At 42.8% G+C, this 21,865-nt stretch overlaps 2 protein-coding genes across 3 annotated transcripts; one reads left to right on the top strand and one right to left on the bottom strand.

Moving 5' to 3' along the window:
• Positions 1-860: 860 nt before the first annotated feature.
• Positions 861-15,677, bottom strand: LOC112900054 (tRNA-dihydrouridine(47) synthase [NAD(P)(+)]-like). 2 transcript variants are annotated; one of them, XM_025968779.1, is made up of 11 exons: positions 15,357-15,677; positions 14,177-14,293; positions 13,868-14,098; positions 12,425-12,674; positions 12,042-12,301; positions 11,635-11,907; positions 11,145-11,426; positions 4,493-4,576; positions 1,587-1,707; positions 1,296-1,465; positions 861-1,201 (listed from the first exon to the last, which is right to left on the bottom strand). In XM_025968779.1, exons 1-11 carry the CDS (start codon positions 15,603-15,605, stop codon positions 1,103-1,105), a joined length of 2,136 nt encoding a protein of 711 aa, XP_025824564.1. In that variant the 5' UTR covers positions 15,606-15,677; the 3' UTR covers positions 861-1,102. The 2 variants fall into 2 exon arrangements, with proteins under 2 accessions (XP_025824564.1, XP_025824565.1); XM_025968780.1 differs by lacking the exon at positions 4,493-4,576.
• Positions 15,678-16,708: 1,031 nt separating this feature from the next.
• LOC112901592 lies at positions 16,709-19,579 on the top strand. The gene is made up of 3 exons (XM_025970539.1): positions 16,709-16,868; positions 16,970-17,035; positions 19,272-19,579. Exons 1-3 carry the CDS (start codon positions 16,821-16,823, stop codon positions 19,311-19,313), a joined length of 156 nt encoding a protein of 51 aa, XP_025826324.1. The 5' UTR covers positions 16,709-16,820; the 3' UTR covers positions 19,314-19,579.
• Positions 19,580-21,865: the final 2,286 nt, after the last annotated feature.

The following is a 21,865-nucleotide window of genomic DNA, read 5'->3' as shown; positions in this document are numbered from 1 at the left end:
GAAAACTTGGTTCCATGTATGAGCGGATTTGGCAGGTTTGGAGGTGTGGATAGTATTTTTTCGGTGAGCAGATATCTATTGGATTCATACTTGTACCCGTACTTGTATCGGTGGGTACATATTTAAACCCGTATCCATATCTGTCGGATTTGCTACCTGCGGCCATGCGGATAATTTCTAGCACTTGCCATCTTTATTCAGCATTGCTAGATTGTATTTATTGTTGTATTAGAGTTACTATAAATCAGCAATCTGTTTCCATCAACGAAATCGTATCCTTTTGAGCTTATAAAGGCATCACAAACCCTTTTTCTCTGATATCATTTTTTTTGGTATACAGATGGCGGTGGTGGTGTTTGTGCAATTGTGCCGGGGAGCAATGTAGAAGACTCCGTATGTTATGATCAAACTTATGCTTTAATGTTGTGGGCACTTCATGTCCTGATTGAAGCCTGCGTTTGGGATTTTCTTGTGCTATGTCTCTGTTCATGAAATTGTTTTAATATTCCATCGGTAGCTGCTGGTTTTATTCAAACCCTGCAAAGGAATGCTTTGGCACTAGCACTTGTCTGGAAATGAGGCAACTTGTACTATCACCGACGGCTGATACTTGGAAGCATGGTCTGGATCCAGAACAACGCAGCCAGTTTTCTCTAGCTTCCAACGAATCCTCCAGGTTTCGGCAAGATGGTTGACTAGACCAAGTGGGGCAATGGACAACAGAGAAAAATGAGAAGTAACAGTGCTAAAAAGTGAATAGATTGCCTTAGATTTGAGCTCTGACAAACACCAAGATATGTGAAGGTGCTGCGCTAACACATACAAGCCCTTTCTGAAAGCCACTGAAATGCCACATGTTCTTCAATACAAGATCGAGGACCCCTTGTTATTCATGCATAGGCAAATCACATATTGCTTTTGAATCGAGAATTGGAATGTCTTTCAATTATTGGCACCCTATATTCAAATATTGATACAATCGTCATTTGGATAAAGGAAAATCATGTTACATTACATGATGGGTTCAAACACAATGAGGGCAGCATGGACCTCAGAGGCTGTGGCTAACTCTGAATAAATGCAGCCTATGCCTGGTGAGCGGTTAGCCATTTTCTGCCCGATCATAGGCATTAGACTTGTGCTTCGGTGCAAAGGTAAATCCTTCCGGAACTTTACCAAGCAACATCTCAGAAATCCTTATCTGTGTAAACAGAACAGATATATCAGCTTTTCAGCCATGTCCTTAATAGTACGTACAGCACCAAGGAAAAAGGAAAAAAGAGTGTTCTGGTTACCCAGTCAGCTGCTGAATCAGATGCCATCAGGGTTTCAAGGTCATCCCGGCCATAGTAGCTTGGTGGCCTCCAGTTCAATCGTTGAGGGATGACATCCAACAGACCAACCGGAATGTAGCGGCAGGTGTAACTTAACCATTCTAGCAAGAAATGGCGTGTTGTCTCCACTCCTGGAAAAAAAATCACAAAACCAGAACACTCAGGAGGTTCATGACTTGACATTGCAACATAGAAAACTGATGCATAATGATCTTATATTGTTTATTACAGAGATGAGAAAAGACAACTCACCTTTGGAATCAGAGCCCCAATGTTCCAGACCAAAATGCACAAAATCTTTAAGAATATTTAATCTCTCACCAGATGTAATGTCCCAATGCCTTTGTTCTTTTATCTCAGTAAATAACCAAGGCTGTGAAGCGTCATGCATCAGCACAGAATCAGTCATACAACATACATAAAGCCATGCCACTATAGGCATGGATATTCGTGAGGAACAAAAGCAAGTTAGTAATAACAACTATAAACAAAAAAAAAACTCAGCCTGCGGGGGGAAGAAACCCCCGAGCATTGAATAAGAGAAGACCTATCACGCAGGCCAAGAAAACCCCCCGAACCCCTGCCCCACCTGATGAGGACATCACTCCTTTGGATATACAAGAGGTTCCTTCGCTGGACATTCAAACCATTCAAGCTCCAATCACAAGAGCTCGCGCGCGACAATTAAATTTAGAGGTGAGCTCGCTCCTAAGCGTTTCTGTTAATAATTGTGAGAATGGTTTGCTACCTAATTTTTACAATGTGATTAGGAACCAAGGAGAGGTCCAGGGAACACATGGAGAGGAGCATGGAGGTGTGGAGGAACAGCAACGGCCGCCAAGCCACATGGAGACCCAATCCAATTTAACTTCGAGTCCACCTCGGAGTCCAGGAGCAGCCTGATGTAAATTGGACGCCCAGGCCACATCCGGAGTCCGAATTCGACGATCCACATATGGACGGAAAGATAATTTCATGGAGCTTCTATTGGCGTTGGTTTCAGGTCCAAACTCCTTCTGAGTCGTCGGAAATTGTCCGAGGAAGTTGGCGTCCAGATTCTGTCCCGGTGCTGCGACATCGTATTTTGGCCTTTGGGCCGTGTATCTTTGTTGAGCCCATTAGGGGCGCGTCCAGGGGGAAGCCACGCCCCTATCCCCTATATATCAGCAGCCACCGCCCTCATTAGGGTTTGGGTTTTGCTTTAGATCAATCTGTCTTGAACAGTCGCCGTCTTTCGGTTTGTAGAACCCCAACTTTCGAACTTAATCATTCATCTGCAGTTGTCACTTAAATTTGAGTGCTGCGTTTCTTTCGAGTTCTTGCTTGTGTTCTTCGTTTCGCAGGCAGGGATTAGCCTTCTCGGCGAGGTCAACCGGATTGTGACTACGGTTGATAACCAGAGGAGTTGTGGTGCTAAGATTGCGGGGTTCGAGTTGCTGACTTGAAGTCGGATCGGTGTGTCGCATTCCGACCAAAACGAGTTTTCCTTCACCTGACGGAAGATCGGGCACCCCCGTTCATATCAAGTGGTAATCAGAGACTCAGGTATTCCCGTCAGGCTTACCCTAGTTTAGTTTGTTCCATCGTCCTATAACCCCAGAAAATTGCCATACAAAAAAATATTCCGCTGTCCTAGAACCTTTGTTTAGCCTTTGCAATTTCGTTTTCAGACTTGCTTTGTTCAGTTTGTGTCCGTAGTCGAGTCGTGTTGCTGGTTTAGGGTTTGTCTTCGTCGTAGTTCAACCGCACCATCGCTCTATTTTTGTTTCCGCCGCTGTCCCATCCACCATTACCCAGATCCCAAGTCGATCCATCCCATTACTCGACTTGCCCTCGCTAGCCGCCTTGTGTGAACTCTCGCCGCGCCAGCCCTAGATAGGTTGCGAGCCGCCTTGTGCCTTCCGCCTTGCACCGCAGCCCCCCTTGGTTTCATCTGGCGATTACCCTAGCCGCTGCTGATCTATCTGCCGGGTTGTGCCTTCGAAACAAAACATAACTTGAGATACCTTCCATAAAACAGGCATAACTTTTCGCTCGGTTCTCCGTTTTGACTGAAATTTTTACAGGAGCTTGGCAACGAAAAGTTGCACATACGATTCACCAGGCTTCACCGGTCAGGCCGATCTCAAAAAATTCAAAAAAAATCAGGAAGATAATTAAAAAAATTCAGTTTCTGTCCGGCACGCTTTTCGGCATACCTGTTTGATTTTCTGTAGACCACACCTGATCTCTGTTTCAGGTGAAACTTGGTGTGGTTCCTATTCTGGTGTTGCTTGTGCTGAGAAAAATATCAAAAAAATCATTGAAAAAAGAAAATCGAAATCAACTAGGCTTTGCACTAGTGCCTTTTTGGCATTGCTAGTACAATATTTACGGTACTGCCATTCTGCTTGTTCTGTGAGTTTCTTCCATTGTTCTTTATTCCAACTTGTTGTGCTACACGTAGGACACGTCTTAGCCAGCAATTGTGACTTGTACTTTGGATATTTATTGAACTTTGCTCATCTGCACTCGATTTTGTTCCACATACACATACATATTGTGCCTGTCCTACAGCTCCATATACATACACTTCATCTCAGTGCAGCGAAGGACCCTTGCAATCTTGGTACCCTCTTCTCACAGGTTTTTCACCATCCACCGGTTGTACCATCCCACTGCTTGTGTTGGTAAGAACTTAGTAAGAACTTGGTAAGACGCGTGTGAGGGTGTGATTCCACCAACAAACCCACCTAGTTCATAGGGTCTTTTTGTTTCACTCACCATGCCGGACGACAGGCCTATTTTGTCTAGTGAATTGCAGACCATGATGGACGAACTCAAGGAGTTTTTCGCTAAGGAGATAAATAAGGTGGCGCAAGACGTCCAAGGGGCCAATCATACGATTGAGGGGGTGAACAAACGCCTCTCTACACTGACGGACAGGGTTCAACGTCTTGAAGTCAACCCTTCCAAGAGCAAAGACGACGATGATGACTGGCTAGAGGATGATGATGACATCATTTTTGGGTCTGATGGCGAGCCTGATATGGCTAAGACTCGTGCGGAGAAGGTCCGTCGTCAACGTCTTCGCAAGAATAAAACAGGTATGGGAGGAATCAAACATCGGCGCACTACAGGTAATGATGACCCTTATGCCAAAGTCAAATTTACCATACCTTCTTTCCATGGTCGTTATGATGCAGAGGAATACTTAGATTGGGAGATGACTGTTGAACAAAAATTTGCTTCCCATCTTGTTCCTGACCAACATAGGGTTAGACAAGCCACTAGTGAATTTAAAGATTTTGCTATAATCTGGTGGCAAGAATGTGCTCAATTAAATATACAACCTGATTCATGGGACGCGCTTAAGATAGCAATGCGTGATCGTTTTGTTCCTGCATCTTATAAACGTGATATGCGTAAGAAATTACAACGTTTAGATCAGGGTGATATGTCTGTTCAGGAGTATTACGCAGAGCTTCAAAAGGGCATGGTTCGATGTGGTGTAGTTGAGGATGCTGAGGATAAAGTGTGTCGTTTTTATGGTGGTTTGAAACGTGAAATTCAGGACATTGTTGACTATAAATCTTTTACTACCACCAACCAGTTGTTCCAGCTTGCTATGCTTGCAGAAAAAGAATTGCAGGGACGACAACAACAGCAGCCTCAGAGCAGGAGCACCCCCAACAGATCCTACATGCCCAAATCTTTTACTCCCAAAGGACCTTCCACTTCCACGGTGGTGTCACCAGCTCCAGCAACCACGCCCGCCGCTGGTAAGTCTCGTGTGCAGGAACAGACCAAGAGTGCTTCCCCAGCAGCGCGCTCTTCCTCTGGCATTCAGTGCCATCGTTGTCAGGGCTTTGGCCATGTGATTCGAGAATGCCCAAGCAAGCGGACATACATTGCCACTGCTGATGGTGGCTACGTCAGTACTTCGGATGCTGAGGACGACACTGAAGATGTCCCACCTTCTAATGAGGGTCTTTCATTGAGTGCGGGTGATGCGGGCTCTCAGCGGATTTGTATTGTCCACCGTGTCCTCAGTACACAATTGGGACAGGCAGACAAGATGCAACGCCATAATTTGTTCCAGATTTTATTTGTGATCCACGATCGGCGTGCACGTGTAATCATTGATGGAGGCAGCTGCAACAACCTGGTTAGTGCTGATTTGGTCCAGAAGTTGGGTTTAGCCACACGTCCTCATAAACATCCTTACCATGTTCAGTGGCTAAATGACTCAGGTAAGGTTAAGGTAAATCAAACTGCACGGGTGCATTTTTCTCTTGGTCCATATTCTGATTATGCAGATTGTGATGTGGTACCCATGGACGCATGTTCGCTTTTGTTGGGTCGTCCATCGGAATTTGATAATGATGCTGTCCACCATGGTAGAAGTAACACATACACACTTATGTATAAGGGCCAGAAAATCACTTTGCACCCAATGACCCCTGCTGAAATTGTACAAGCTGATAAAGAACGACTTGCTTCACCTGATGTTGCTGCCCCAGTTGCAACCCAGGCCGCTATTAAATTGAAAACTCATAATATGCTTGTAACCAAATCTGATCTATATGATATGGATGTTTCTACTGTGTGCTATGCTTTGATATGTAAGGATGCTTTATGTCCTATTCGTGATATAGCTAGCACTTTGCCTCCTGCGGTCGCTGACATGTTGCAGGCGTATGAGGATGTGTTTCCAAATGAGCTACCACCAGGGTTGCCACCTTTGAGAGGTATTGAGCACCAAATTGATTTGATTCCGGGAGCGTCTTTGCCCAACCGAGCAGCTTACAGGACCAATCCCGAGGAGACTAAAGAGATTCAGCGACAAGTCCAAGAGCTTTTGGACCGCGGGTATGTGCGTGAGAGCCTTAGTCCTTGTTCTGTACCTGTGCTTTTGGTTCCTAAGAAAGATGGTACATGGCGCATGTGTGTAGATTGTAGAGCCATTAACAACATAACTATTCGATACCGTCATCCTATACCTCGGTTAGATGATATGCTTGATGAGTTAAGTGGCTCTATAATTTTTACAAAGATTGATTTGCGTAGTGGATACCACCAGATTCGCATGAAGTTGGGTGATGAATGGAAAACTGCTTTTAAGACAAAATTTGGTTTATATGAGTGGTTAGTGATGCCTTTTGGTTTAACTAATGCACCTAGCACTTTCATGCGTTTGATGAATGAGGTTTTACGTGCTTTCATTGGTAAATTTGTGGTGGTTTATTTTGATGATATCTTGATATATAGCACGTCACATGAGGAACATTTGGATCATCTACGTGCTGTTTTTGACGCCTTGAGAGCGGCAAGCTTGTATGCTAACCTTGAGAAGTGCATTTTTTGCACCGATCGAGTTGCTTTTCTTGGCTATGTTGTGACTCCTCAGGGTATTGAAGTGGATGGTGCAAAGATTGATGCCATTAGGAGCTGGCCTACTCCTCAGACTATTACACAGGTACGAAGTTTTCTTGGTCTTGCAGGGTTCTATCGGCGTTTTGTGAGAGATTTCAGCACCATTGCTGCCCCACTACATGAGTTGACGAAGAAAGGTGTTTCTTTCCATTGGGGCCCAGCACAAGATAAAGCTTTTGATACTTTGAAAGCGCGGCTTACTTCGGCGCCCTTGCTGCAACTTCCTGACTTTGGTAAGACTTTTGAGCTTGAATGTGATGCCAGTGGCGTTGGCATTGGTGGCTTGTTGATGCAAGGAGGTAAACCTGTTGCTTATTTTAGTGAGAAATTGAATGGGCCTACTCTGAATTATTCCACGTATGATAAAGAATTTTATGCTCTTGTTCGTTCTCTAGAGACGTGGCAACATTATTTATGGCCTAAGGAATTCATTATTCATTCTGATCATGAATCACTTAAGTACCTTCGCATGCAAAATAAACTGAACCGTAGACATGCCAAGTGGGTTGAATTTATTGAATCTTTTCCATACATTATTCACCACAAGAAAGGGAAAGATAATATTATTGCTGATGCCTTGTCTCGTCGTTACACCATGTTGTCTCAACTTGATTGTCGCATTTTTGGATTTGAGTCGATTAAGGGACAGTATGAACTTGATGCTGCTTTTAAAGATGTGCTCCTAAATTGTAAAGAGGGTCGTGCTTGGAATAAATATGTGCTGAATGATGGGTATTTGTTTAGAGCTAACCGCCTATGCATTCCAGTTGGATCCGTTCGTCTTCTCTTGTTGCAGGAAGCACATGGTGGAGGGTTGATGGGTCACTTTGGGGCCACAAAGACGTTGGATGTGTTGGCCAACCATTTCTTTTGGCCACAGATGAGGCGAGATGTTCAGAGGTTCGTGAGTCGTTGCACTACATGTCAAAAGGCTAAGTCACACTTGAATCCACATGGTTTGTATATGCCTCTTCCTGTTCCTTCTATTCCTTGGGCGGATATTTCTATGGATTTTGTGTTAGGATTGCCTAGGACTAAGAGGGGGAGAGATAGCGTTTTTGTTGTGGTGGATCGGTTTTCTAAAATGGCACATTTTATACCATGTCATAAAAGTGATGATGCTGTTCATATTGCTGACCTCTTTTTCCAAGAGATTGTACGCTTGCATGGTATGCCTTCTACTATTGTTTCAGATCGTGATGCAAAGTTTTTGAGTCACTTCTGGCGTACTTTGTGGAACAAGTTGGGTACAAAATTGTTATTTTCTACCACTTGTCATCCGCAAACTGATGGCCAAACGGAGGTGGTGAACCGTACCTTGGGGACCATGTTGAGGGCTGTTTTAAAGAAGAATTTGAAGATGTGGGACGAATGTTTGCCTCATGTGGAGTTTGCCTACAATCGAGCAACACATTCTACCACCAAGGTAAGTCCTTTTCAGGTAGTGTATGGTTTTAACCCTCGAGCTCCTATTGATATTTTACCTTTGCCTACTAGTGAGCGAATTCATAGTGAGGCTAAAGACCGTGCTGAATTTATATTGAAAATACATGAAACAACTAAGCACAATATTGAAAAGATGATTGAAAAATATAGAGTTGCTGGTAGCAAAGGTAAGAAAGAATTAAAGTTTGAACCGGGTGATCTTGTGTGGTTGCACTTGAGAAAAGAACGTTTTCCAGATTTGAGGAAGTCTAAGTTAATGCCAAGAGCTGATGGTCCATTCAAAATACTTGAGAAAATTAATGATAATGCATACAAACTTGAGTTGCCTGCCGAATTCGGGGTTAGTACCACCTTTAATATTTCAGATTTGAAACCTTACTTGGGAGAAGAGGATGAGCTTGAGTCGAGGACGACTCCGATTCTAGCGGGGGAGGATGATGAGGACATCACTCCTTTGGATATACAAGAGGTTCCTTCGCTGGACATTCAAACCATTCAAGCTCCAATCACAAGAGCTCGCGCGCGACAATTAAATTTAGAGGTGAGCTCGCTCCTAAGCGTTTCTGTTAATAATTGTGAGAATGGTTTGCTACCTAATTTTTACAATGTGATTAGGAACCAAGGAGAGGTCCAGGGAACACATGGAGAGGAGCATGGAGGTGTGGAGGAACAGCAACGGCCGCCAAGCCACATGGAGACCCAATCCAATTTAACTTCGAGTCCACCTCGGAGTCCAGGAGCAGCCTGATGTAAATTGGACGCCCAGGCCACATCCGGAGTCCGAATTCGACGATCCACATATGGACGGAAAGATAATTTCATGGAGCTTCTATTGGCGTTGGTTTCAGGTCCAAACTCCTTCTGAGTCGTCGGAAATTGTCCGAGGAAGTTGGCGTCCAGATTCTGTCCCGGTGCTGCGACATCGTATTTTGGCCTTTGGGCCGTGTATCTTTGTTGAGCCCATTAGGGGCGCGTCCAGGGGGAAGCCACGCCCCTATCCCCTATATATCAGCAGCCACCGCCCTCATTAGGGTTTGGGTTTTGCTTTAGATCAATCTGTCTTGAACAGTCGCCGTCTTTCGGTTTGTAGAACCCCAACTTTCGAACTTAATCATTCATCTGCAGTTGTCACTTAAATTTGAGTGCTGCGTTTCTTTCGAGTTCTTGCTTGTGTTCTTCGTTTCGCAGGCAGGGATTAGCCTTCTCGGCGAGGTCAACCGGATTGTGACTACGGTTGATAACCAGAGGAGTTGTGGTGCTAAGATTGCGGGGTTCGAGTTGCTGACTTGAAGCCGGATCGGTGTGTCGCATTCCGACCAAAACGAGTTTTCCTTCACCTGACGGAAGATCGGGCACCCCCGTTCATATCACCACCCTTACATAGGGGCGCTGTTACCCGAGTGAGTGCGGGCCGGGACCTTCCTTTATACTTTGGTGTGGTGGCAGGCAAGGGGATTTTTTTAACCCCAGGCTGAAATTCACTCCCACGAGGAGTCGAACTCAGGATCTGGGGAGTGCTACTAAGGCCATCTAATCAAGTGAGCTAGAGACCCGTTCGCACAACTATGAACAAAGAATGGGGCATATTATAGCAGCACAGAAAGTATGCATTTGTCTCCTGCAGTGGTGGAATGAACTTGATATGTCAATCTCATTTACGATTTTTTAGCAGGAGGTTAAAATTCCTATCCTTTTAACCAGCAAATCTCAACCCTATTACCTGATTTTGCTAGTTAGGTGTTAGAATGGCTTTCAAAGAAATTTACTGCCATTGTCTTGCATGTGATATGTTAATGATTTGCATGTGTAAATACTGATGGTGATCAGGCTATTATCCATGAACATCCTGGTATGTTCTAAAGAAGTTAAATGAAATTTATTAAGCTAATAACTGCATACAACAAACCATGTCAGGTCTGCAAACCTGACATGGAAGAGGTGGTAAAGAGACATTTGATAGAACGAAAATACCAAAAGGATAAGAGTGCGTACAAAGCAACAATCCATATGCATGAACGACGCCCTAGGCTATTAATCTAGTCGGTTCAGTGTAGTTGCAAAGTTGCCATTCTAACTTCAGAAGAGGGGTTTGAGATAAAACAGAAGATATTATTAACACCATGCTTCCCTACCTAATGTCCGTGGTAGGATTCAAAGCAGCTTTGGTTGACTGACAAGTAGACCACTTAAAGGGCATGAACTGCTGGACACACCCTCTTAGAGCATCTCGGGCAGATTACCCATACCTTGTACCAAAAAACTCTCTCCATAACCAATATTTTTGAATTTTTGGTGATGGTTGATGCAGCATACTACCAAAATCCAATCATCAGTGGAAAAGGTAGAGGGATGAATCCCCTTCATTTAGGTGAGAGGGAGGTGTGTTTTGGTGATCACCAATAATTATTTGGTAATGGGGATTGGATTGGTAGTCTGCTGGAGCACCTCCAATCACCAAAAGAGGAGTTTTTTGGTATTGTGGGGAGGGATAAGTAATCTGCTGGAGATGCTCTTATTTGCTCAAGCTGGATGTGCAGGTTCCAATGATGTAGGAAATTAAATAGCATATTAAAAGCTCTGGACAAGAAGAGTGCTGCTAGATGCTGATGCTCTAACTTTAGGAAGAGCAGAATACCAAAAGGCAAATAACTTAGAAGGATGAAACATTCATGAACCTTTTCACATTATAGTGAAAACTCTTAGAAATATATCTTCTGTTTGTAAATATGATTGTTCTGACTGAAGTGTACTCCTTTGGACCGGACATGTGTGTCTCCATTTGTAACTTTAATTTAAAATTATTTCAATTTGAGTTCCCACAAATGTAAATGGATATGGAAAGAAGGTCAACACAAGTCACATCATTAGAGATGAAAATGTGGAAGGGGTCAAACTTGCTGTCATTATTTTCATATATATGCAGAAGCATGTATAATACCAGATTAGTACCTTGATAAGAGCACCTCGAGCAATCATGCAAGTGGAAATTTTGGAGCAGTCCGAAACATGCTTGTTCCAGTCAGTAAAGGAGAATACATCGCCATTTCCAATGACATGCAAATTATCAGGGGCCTTCTGTGCACACTGGTAAATATAGTCCCAATCGGCAAGTTTGCTGTAGCGTTGTTGCCGTGATCGACCATGTATTGTTATGGCTGAAGCACCCCAGTCGTATATGTCTGAAACTATAGAATCAGCACGATTCCTGCCCTCAAAGAAAGCTGTTCTTACCTGAAATCAAACAACGGAGAGGAACATCAGTAAAACAATTCAGCAAGTTCTGTCTAATTTGTCACATGTCTAGCACCATAAATACATGTCAAGGTGCATATAGCAAGGCATCTCTTCATCTGTGTCAAATACAAAAACTTAGCCCTCGTGCATTAATTGGCCATCCTCAAAAATTAAATGGCTGCACCAGCACCAGCACCAGCATTACCTTAACAGTTAACGGCTTTTCAGTAACAGTAGATGCCGCTTGTACAATACTCTTAATTCTCATAGGCTTTGTGAGCAATGATGATCCAGCACCCTTGTTGACAACTATATCAATTGGGCAGCCCATATTTATGTCTATGAAGTCAACTGAACATTCATTATCCACAAGTTCAACCGTTCGTGCTACCGTATCTGGATACGGTCCACAGATTTGCACCCCAAACAAATCCTCTGATGGATGACGTCGTAGCAAAGCCCACTCTGAAGCTTGCCCCTACATGAAAATATCATAAGGAAAGACCTCACAAAGAAAACCAAACTGGTAATAACATATTAACTTTGCTTTTTAGCAAATCATATAGTGCATTTAAGAAGAAAGATGAAAACGGAACAAAGGTTTTGATTTACCTGTAAAAGATTTGTGCACATCGCCATTTCTCCACAGGTAATATCAGCTCCCAAGGTTTTACAGAGCCTCCGAAAAGGAAGGTTCCCGACAGTGGTCAAGGGAGCAAGGTAAAGCTTCTCTCGAAAATCTATAATTTTCTTTTCACGTAAATGAGGTGTTGTGATCAAGTCAACTCTGCAGGAACTTTGGTTATTTGAGGAAACTTTTATTCCATTGATTAAATTAAGATCTTCAGATTCTGCCTCATTGTCGTGAATACCTAATCCATAATGTAGTGCACACAAAGGGTTAAAACTATCTAAGCTAATAGGAAAGAGATTTAGGAAATAAAATAAAGCAAAAGGAGACTTTTAAACAATATCTAAGTTCAAGAACAAATTACCAGTCCCATCATTCAGAGTTTCATCAACTTCAACCTTTGATTTCTTTAACGGCCTTGGCTCCACACATTGAACTGAGCTAACAACCAAAGGTTCTCCCTCTGAATTATCTGTTTCTTTGCACAAAGTGGGATCAGGTTCAACATTCGCAGGAATGCTAGAAAGAGATTCAGTTTTTTCATCGCCATTTAGCTCGTGTGCCTCATGTGGATTATCATCATTTGCTGCTTTAGCTTTATTCTTGTTTCCATCCTGCATCGTAAATATATCAAACAGATTTAAAATAGTGGTAACCAGAAAATAGCAGCAGTGACAGGTTCTGGACTGCTTATTCGAGTGGAAGAAAAAAAAAGTTACAGACCAACACCACTACATGTTTAAGTAGAAACTTCATAGATCATCCATGAGCAGATTCCTGACGATATACTTTGTCCTACTCTATACAAAATTATGTAAACTAACATAGCCATGATAATTATCTATTGAAGGAAGAAGGACAATTTGGATCTCCCTCAAAAGCAAGGAAATCCATACTCGTCTTACTAAATTCAAACCAAACATGTATTTTTGTCCACTAATCATAAGGCAAGGTGGGCAGAGAATATGTGCCCTTAACTACCAAGTACCAATAGCAGCAACATGAATCTGTTGTCTAGAGTTAAGAATACAATAGCACCTTAAAATGCATGGATCGATTTCAATTCTTGACAAAATCATATTAGTGTGCTACCTGCCGTGATATTTTCAATTTGAAATCCCTTTGTCACGACTAATTACTAAATGCCCAATAAGTAAAGCACTAACAAATCTCACCTTCCCTTTTGGTAGATGCATTACATTAGCGCAATAGTAGCTCAGACTTCTCATCATACTGCAGACTGATACTATGGCATAATCTTTTTTATAATTTGCAATGAAATTGTTTGTTCTGCAGAATGATACTAGACCATAATCATTTTTGGTGCCATTTTGTAAATATCAGCAGAAACATGTGAACCCTACTGCGAATGTAATATTTGTTCTCATGTTACTACCATACATTTTGTAATGCAACATATACACACTGGTATATACATGCTTATAAAATCTAGGTTGCAAAACACCCACCCAATGCAAGGGTGCACACGAAGATTTGTTTGAGAAAGAAAAAAAACAAAGGTTCAAGCATCAAATTTTCCCAGTTAGAGGTGCTTTAAGATCGGGAAAGCAATAAAACTACACCAGTTCCTTGAAATTGGCTAACCGCTACCATATGTATTATGCACCCATGATCAGTAACTGATAACCATTTGAGAAACAGATTAAATACAATGAAATTCATATACTCCAAGAAATTAAGTAATGTTCAACAGAATGTTACTGTATTGTACAAAATCATGAAGCACGTGAAAAAAAATGAAATTTGGGAGATCAGAGATAGACATTGGTAAAAGTTGACTATATACCTTAAGACCAAGAAGTTTGATCTGGGCACTGGCCTTAGGAAATTTATATTTGTTCTTCCATAAGAGCTTCTGAATATCTTTGCTCAAAGGATTTCTCTCATGGTTCCCCTCTGAATGATTTTGAGGAGCAAGGTTATCCTTATGTGTACCAAGGAACCGACAAGTTAATCCATATGGACACAAGTGCCCCAATGCGGTAAATGGGCATGTTCCTTCAAGGTCACCTGGTTTCTGTGCAAGAAAAACAATTTTAAGATTAAATGAGTTACAAAATTCAATAACCGTTTATATAACCAAATAAAACAATACCTGAGCCAGATAAGCATTTATGTCATGGCTGAAACGGCAAGAGGTACCGTATTTGCATGAGTCCACATTTCCACTTTTTCCTACTTCAATACAAAGATGAGAAGTAGACTTTTGTTCCTGCACAATACAATAAGCTCAGTGGACCACATAATTGCCCATATTAAGATGACAATTAGTGGGATATCATTGGCAGTACAACAATAAATAAAGCTATCACCAACATAGTGTTGTGCATATGCTTGCAAAGATGGCACTCCATGAGTATAAACATGCACTATAATTCTACAAATCATGCAGATATTTATGATCATAGAGAAAACAGTGCAAAGTGCAGGTATACAACCATTTCTCCGATGATTACAAAGAGAAACATATGCCAACGTTCAGGTTTTACAAGTACTTAAAATATAGGAGGCCCAAATAATAAATCAGATTAAACAATGGTTATTTTGTTTTGCTAGAACAAAGTGTCAGAAGAAACATAGCAGTGCAATGTCACTCCCAAGTCCCGTCGTAGGACATAAAATTTCTGACTAACCAACAAAATGCAAAGATTAAGCAAAATATTTCAGCTTACTAAATCAAGCAATAACTGAGTGCAGAGGCCAAAAACAGATCCTGTAAAAAACAACACAATGGTTTTCATTTTCATCAGGCTATCCTTCATCAAAATTCAACACAACAAATAATAACGATAATAAACCCTGAAATGATACAAGTGTTTTATGTATAGCTACCAGTTGAACCTCGCTAGTAGACGGAAATCATCTCCAAACAAGTTGAAATCTCTTAATCAATTAATTAATGCAAAGACATGTAATTCTCATGTGTGTTGTAGAAAAAAGAACAAAAAAAAAGTTCAAACTACAACTTCCGAAACTATGTCCAAGAAAAAAACTATTACATTAGCTCATATTCTGCAACGTTTACTGCAGTGTCAACAATAGCTGAGAGCCTGAGGGCTCAATAATCTGGCAGTATTTTGATACACAGACGCACAGGCCACGGGAATCGACATGATTTTGTTAGGAACAAGTTACGGCACAACGCAAATGGCACCCAAAAGTGGAGCAATAACATTGGTGCGCATAGGCATTTCAACGAGCACCTAGCAAGCAGAGCTCAATGACACCCTGAGGCAGTAGAACAGGCACCTTGCGCCCGTTACCGCGGTAGTTACCTGCTGGCGCTCGCGCTTGAGCTGGCGCTTGGACTTTTTCTCTCCCGTGACGACGGCCCCGCCGCCGCCAGCCTTACCCTCCTCCTTGGGGACCTCGCGGATGGGCGGCGGGCGGAGGAAGGCGGGCTTGACGGGGGCGACGGCGCGGGCCACCAGCTCCTCCGCGGTGGGCCGCGGAGGAGGGGGAGAGTCGGTAGTGACGGCGGGAGAGGAGTCCGAAGGGTCGGTGGCCGGCGCGGTCGCGGTCATGGTGGAGGCGTGGCGGCGGCGCGCTGAGGAGGCTACTGCATACAGGCAGCAGCGAGGGTTTTATGGACGGTTTTTTTTACTTAAACCCATAACAGGAAGGCAATTTACTGAAATATTTAAGTTTTACATATTATTTTTTAAGAAAAAAAAGTGTGTTACTGGTAATATCACAATAATAAAGGTGTATTATTTTATGCTCAAAGTACGTTATTACCGCAGGGTGAGATGTTGTTTCGCGATGCTACGAATTAATAAAGGTGCCGGGATCATATTCCTCCAAACTAGTTTCATACTTCAAAGTTAAAGACCGTAACTCCTTCCTAGAATTCTAAACTGAAATCACTAGTCGGTTCCACACTTTGATACACTCTCTTCCTTTAGGATGAATAACTGTGTTTGTGACATATTTCCTTCTTTTACTATCTCTTTATGAGATATATGGCACAATTAATAAATGCTTTACTAATAAATGGTTTTATTAACTATGCTAGTTATGCATGTATAAACTGTGCAGAGATATAACTTGAATACAAAGTAGTTATGGACGAATGATTTCCGGTATTTATAATATAGTTCAGCCATACATTCTTGTGAGTGTGTGTTTGTGTTGTGCTAATGGATGATTTTTATGTGTGTTAATCGAGCATGATAGAATATAGATGAGCCTAATTTGGAATGTCTGGTTGGCTTCTAACCGCCAGTAGAGTAGCATGTTTGTACTACTACTGCTGGTATGATTTATACGTATGAATGGATACTTGTGATATTAGTAGTACGAATGGATAAGAAATTTAAAATTCTTGCTTTCAGATCCTTTTGGTAACGTGGATTAAAGAACTGCTGACTAGACCTTCATGTGTTTTTTCTAACTCTGATTATTTATGCTTTGAAATATTTTGAAATTTATGTTCATCACGTAGATTTTTTTAATTCATCGTAGACGCAACGAAATTCATGTCCAAGTTCGTTCTTGCCGCACAAGCAGAAGCAGAGGCTTCCCATCCTCCCTCCCTACCTCAATGACACGCCGGCCCCGCTTACCAGTTCAACAACTCCGCCTACGCATCTCGTGGACGGCCCATATAAGGCCCAGCCCACCTCCTCCCCTTCTTCTTCTCCTCCCCCGCGCTGAAGACGACGCAAGCCCTCGCCTCATCCACTCCCGCAAACCCCTCGCCGACTCAGATCCCGCCGCTCCGTGCCGCCGCCGCCGCCATGCCGTTCACCCCGGGCCCCTACTCCGGCGTCAGCACCCTCGCCCTCGTAAGTTCCCTCCTGTGGCCTCCGCTTCTTCCAGAAGATTCTGGCCCTGGCGAATCATCCCTATCGGATCTGACCCTCGCTTCCTCGTCTTGTCTCTGCAGGTGGCGAGGGCGTCGGCCTTTGGCGTCGGCGTCGTCTACGGGAGCATCAAGCTCTCCATCCTCAAGGTAAACTCTCGGATGTGGATTCGCGCAATCTGGTAGCGGCGAGGCAGATGGTTTGGTTCCCCGCAACTTTCTAGCATTAGGGTTTGTGGAAAGACTTGGGGTTCTAGGATGCGCAGATTAGATTGGATGCTGCGCTGGTACTTGTTGATAGAATGGCTTAGTTCCTTATACCCAGTCTGAGGCTGTTGTGTGTTGATTTGTGGTTAGGACTGTGAAAAACTATTTAGCCCTTGTTTGTGCATCTTCATGTTTGTCAGTTGCTCGTCGTCCCTGAATATGAGTTTTCATATTCTGGCAGTACCCTGCAGGGTTGTCAGTTGCTCATTTGGCTTTAATTACATTGAATTCCCAAACTTGTGAAGTCATTCTTTATTTCAGTGTTGCTTCAAGGTCACCTTGAAAGCAACTTTGGGTTTGTAACTAATGTGGCATAACAGTAGCTTCTTGTATATTTGCTAAACTCGTTCTGCTGGTTCTTTAACTATAGGACATTTATTCGTGGTTAGCAACAAATCCTATCTGTCTCTTGCATGTTATGGGCCTTATGTTGTGGTTTAGACCCTGTTGTTTTGCCTCTGCATGTTTGTGACGTATGTTAATCTTCTTCCCTGAAGATGAAGTATATTTCTGCATGGCCATGAGTTGTTAGAGCATCTCCAGCAGTCTCCCTTTCCCCAATAATCTGACAATATTGGGAAGAAGATATACTCCAGCAGTTCCCCAAAACCTCTCCCTTTCCCCAATAATTATTGGGTTGTCCCAATATTTCACCCCAACTCCCCTCAAATAGAGGGAGAATTTTAGCTCTCCCAATATGTTAGTTGTATTGGGATGAGGTTTTTGGGGAACTGTAAAAGCATCTCTCCCGATAATCTATAAAAGTGGTATTGGAACATCCCAATACTATGTTATTGGGAGATGTTTATTGGGGGACTGCTGGAGATGCTCTTACATTCTAGCACTATCCTAAAAGCCTATAGTTTTGGATGTAGGGTTGGCAATTGCTCGTTTTATTTTCATTACATTGAATTCACACTCAAACTTGTCAAATTATTCCTCAGTTTTCCAACATTGCTTCAATTTGATTATGTAACTAATGTTGGCATAATTGTAGCTTCTGTGGAATGGCTAAACTCGTTCTGTTGGTTCTGCAACTATTGGACATTGATTGGTGTTTGTCTCTACTGTGTGTTATCGGCCTTGCGTTGTGGTTGAGCTTTCAACGATGTTAGATCTATGGCTGGCTTAGTATTTCTGAAAGGTCCACAGTAGAGTTGTCTGGTGCATAACATATGGTAGTACCCCATAGCCTATAGGTCTGAATTCAGGGTTACCTGATGATGCATATGTTTTCTGAGCTTGATGTATTTAACTGGCCCCCATATTTGGTTACTGGTCATTTTTTTATTATGAATGCATACTTCTATCGGATTCTTATGCATCGAGCTCTGTACTACTGAAGAATCTTAGGGTTGTATTTGACCTTCAGCATGCATCAGTCTTTTTTTTTTTGAGAATGCAGGAGAGCTGCGCTTCATTGCATTAGAGAGAGAAGCATGCATCAGACTTAAATCCATTGTCTTGATAAGATGCTATTTCTTGTGTTGATAAGTTTGTTTTATTCATCTGGTATCCCTTAAAACAATTAAAATGTATCACACTCATTGATCGATCTTAATTTTATACATGTAACCTTCTTTTGTGGTGAAAATCTAGTAATTGAGTTACAGCATGTTATGGATTCCTGGGGATTTTAGATATCTAATTTCTAGAAGAAAGTCATAACTATTCATATATGGAACTGTGACCATTTATGTCTTTCAGATTCTCGGTGCAAAGTAGTAGGATAGTTTATTTGATAATTAATATGTGTGATGTTATTGGTCTCATGTTACTTAATCTACTGATAAAGCCTTGTACCCCTCTTGTTCTATAGATGCTGGTGCTGGTTCTTGGCATTACTATTTCTTTCAACTCATTGGCATAGCCACTTCACAAGCTATGTTGACCTTTTCTAGTTAAGGATTTGAACTGTGAGATTCTTTCGGTGTTGGTTTAATCTTGCTATAGCACAATATTCTTGGGCCAGGTTACAGATAAGCTTGCATGCCCATTGTGGTTGTGAATGATCTTGTTTGTTTGAACTTCTTTATTAAGAGATCGCATTGTTTGCCTAATTGCTCTTGAGTTGAATTTTCACTTGTCAATTTTCTGATGTTGCATGATCTCTCCTCAGAAGATGAAACCTAAAAAGGAGGAAGCACATGCTCATCACTAAGGATGACAGGGATGCAATGTGTTAGCTGCAGTTGAAGGATGTCATAAATTGGCAGTGTACCCCTTCTCCATACGTGCATTTGGGTTTATGATTTGTGGACCTCTTGTCTGTAACACACCAGCTGAGTTACCTTAGTTTTTCGTCGCAATAAGTTCTTGATCCCATAACTTGAAATCAGGAAGTAAAGGGCAAAAGCTGAAAAGAACCCTTTTTTTTGCCAACCTTTTTGAAGTTCAGCAATGAGATATGCTGAGGTTTTGCATGCCCCTGCCGATGAGCTGTTGCGACACTGCATGTTTTCTCATGTGATGCTACTTGGCTAGCGCAGTATTATGGTGTGATTTGTTGGCCGCATTGGGCAGTCTGCTTTGCCACTGCGGCTTGAAGTGCGCTAGCCTGCTAAGGCTAGTGGATTTATCTTGCTGCTACGGCGCTCGCTTGCTCGCCGGCATTGCCCAGCATTTTGTAAGTTGTCCAAGCATTTCTGCCCTGTATGCTTACGGGCAAAACCCACGTGCAGCGTGCCGCGCTTCATGCCAAACGTGCTGAGCGGATGCAGATCGAACAACCCCTTTTGCTGTAGCCTGTAGATATGCCGCTTAGCATTCGCAGTTGGCAGTCTGAGGCCAAACGTTCTGTAGAGCTTATTGTGATGAAGGATCGATCACCAGGTCTGTTCGAAAGTTATGAATCCTTGGCAACTCTGTGCTTGCTTCTGTAGTCGATCGTGGGCCAAGGATGGGCGGAAAGGAGGTAAAGAGGAAAAAAAAGAAAGGAAGAAGCGGAAGGCGAGGCGGCCTTCTGCTACCTGGGTCACGCGCGTGATAGCATTGGCGCATATTGGGCTGCTTTGGAAAAACATGCGAAGGGGGGCATGATGCTGGGCCTTTTTTTCTACTGGGCTGAGTGTATTGGGCTGAACAAAGTAATACTACTTGGTGCTACCGTTGACTGGACCTGGGCTGCAGACCTCTAGCCCGGGTAGGGACGGCAACAGGTCTAAGCCTACTGGATTTTGCTATTCTAAAACCAAATCCATGCAAAATATTTAAATTCATTAAAAAATCTATACCTGTGACGGGTGACGGGTTTAAAATTTTGCGCAAACTGGTGCTGTGCTTATCGGGTTAATGGGTACCCACCGGTCACCTGTGGGTCTACACCTTATTGCACTAGTTTTTATCAGTTTAATTAATAAATATTAGGTTTATAGTGTAAAAAATACATGATGAGCAAGAAATTCATTGTTCCCTAAAAATATTAGAGGAAATAAAAATATAAATACCAAGTTCTATATTCAAGGGATCGTAACACCATATAAAGTCACCAATGCATCATATACATACATAGATACTACACAACAAAGCAACAACATCCATATACATACATAGATACTACACAACAAAGCAACAACATCCATAGCCGCCACCAAAATATTTAGAGTTCACCAAAATAAGAAGTGAAAGAAGAAAGGTGAAGCGTCCCCCCATCAGGGAAGACTTAAAAGTGTTGATTTATCAGTCCCAAGAGGCTGATAACACTTTTATTACATCAGATGGTACATCACCGTACAACTCTACGCGGTAATGGGCAGTGAAGCGCCACTATCGCGAGGATTACAACCAGAACCCACACAACTACACTAGCTACGAACAAAGGGTCATCAGAGTCTTGCGCCATGCGGAATCCAACGGTGGCCTCAACCACAGGCAAGACTGGGTGCAGGACGAAACCCTACTCGTTGTCTTCGGGGATGTAGTCTGGGTCGTCCACTGTAAAAGTAAGAGAGGGGCGAGTACAAACGTACTCAGCAAGTCCAATCACACCCACGGAGGGGGGGTATAACAGTAATCATATGCACAGGACAATCCAAGGATAGGTTATGGTTCATTTGTGAAAAACTCAACTGTATGCAAGGGTTCGTTTAAAAACGATTTCCAAAACGAGTTTTCTGGCAACAAAAACACACGATTTTGATCCACACAGGATCCAAGTTTTAAACTGCTACCGGACTCCCCGTCCGCCGTAGCACACGGCACAACTGCCGGACACTTTCCAAACAACTCACACCAGCCCATCCATTCCCAGAGATAAACACTAGTTATGTGACCACACCATAACTTGCCCAATACCGTGGGCACGGCTATTCGAATAGATTTTAACTCTGCAGAGGTGTGCAACTTTACCCACAGGTGGGGTACCACAGCACGAACACCTTAGTGCCGGTGCAGGTCCCATCGAAGCCATTACCCACCTTAGCTAGACCTGGCTGGCCATCACGGGATCCATCAAGGGGTCATTCGACCTATCTCCGAGGTTTGACCAGGGCATAAGTCACACAGAGCTTATCCCTTCTCCTTGATCACCCGTTGCTCTCAGCTCTCCTGATGGCTATCAGGCTAACTAGTGGGATTTATGCTAAGCCGTTGCCCATACAACGGTCAAGTGGTTCGCACGACGAGAAGCTAGGTGAGATGTCACATCAACTCGGTCCTTAGGGGTGACAGGATGGATATCTCCCTTCCTCGCTCAACCACACAGGTACGAGCACA

Source organism: Panicum hallii, chromosome 7, assembly GCF_002211085.1.
Source record: "Panicum hallii strain FIL2 chromosome 7, PHallii_v3.1, whole genome shotgun sequence".
Classification (NCBI taxonomy): Eukaryota; Viridiplantae; Streptophyta; class Magnoliopsida; order Poales; family Poaceae; genus Panicum; species Panicum hallii.
This window is presented reverse-complemented; position numbering and strand designations above follow the sequence as displayed.

Coding starts and splice junctions, on each gene's coding strand:
- LOC112900054 (XM_025968779.1), bottom strand. CDS start 15,605: ATGACCGCGACCGCGCCGGCCACCGACCCTTCGGACTCCTCTCCCGCC. Junction 12,302..12,424: donor AACTCTGAATGATGGGACTG/GTAATTTGTTCT, acceptor ATTATGGATTAG/GTATTCACGACAATGAGGCA. Junction 11,908..12,041: donor TGTGCACAAATCTTTTACAG/GTAAATCAAAAC, acceptor ATTTTCATGTAG/GGGCAAGCTTCAGAGTGGGC.
- LOC112901592 (XM_025970539.1), top strand. CDS start 16,821: ATGCCGTTCACCCCGGGCCCCTACTCCGGCGTCAGCACCCTCGCCCTC. Junction 16,869..16,969: donor GCGTCAGCACCCTCGCCCTC/GTAAGTTCCCTC, acceptor TTGTCTCTGCAG/GTGGCGAGGGCGTCGGCCTT. Junction 17,036..19,271: donor TCAAGCTCTCCATCCTCAAG/GTAAACTCTCGG, acceptor ATCTCTCCTCAG/AAGATGAAACCTAAAAAGGA.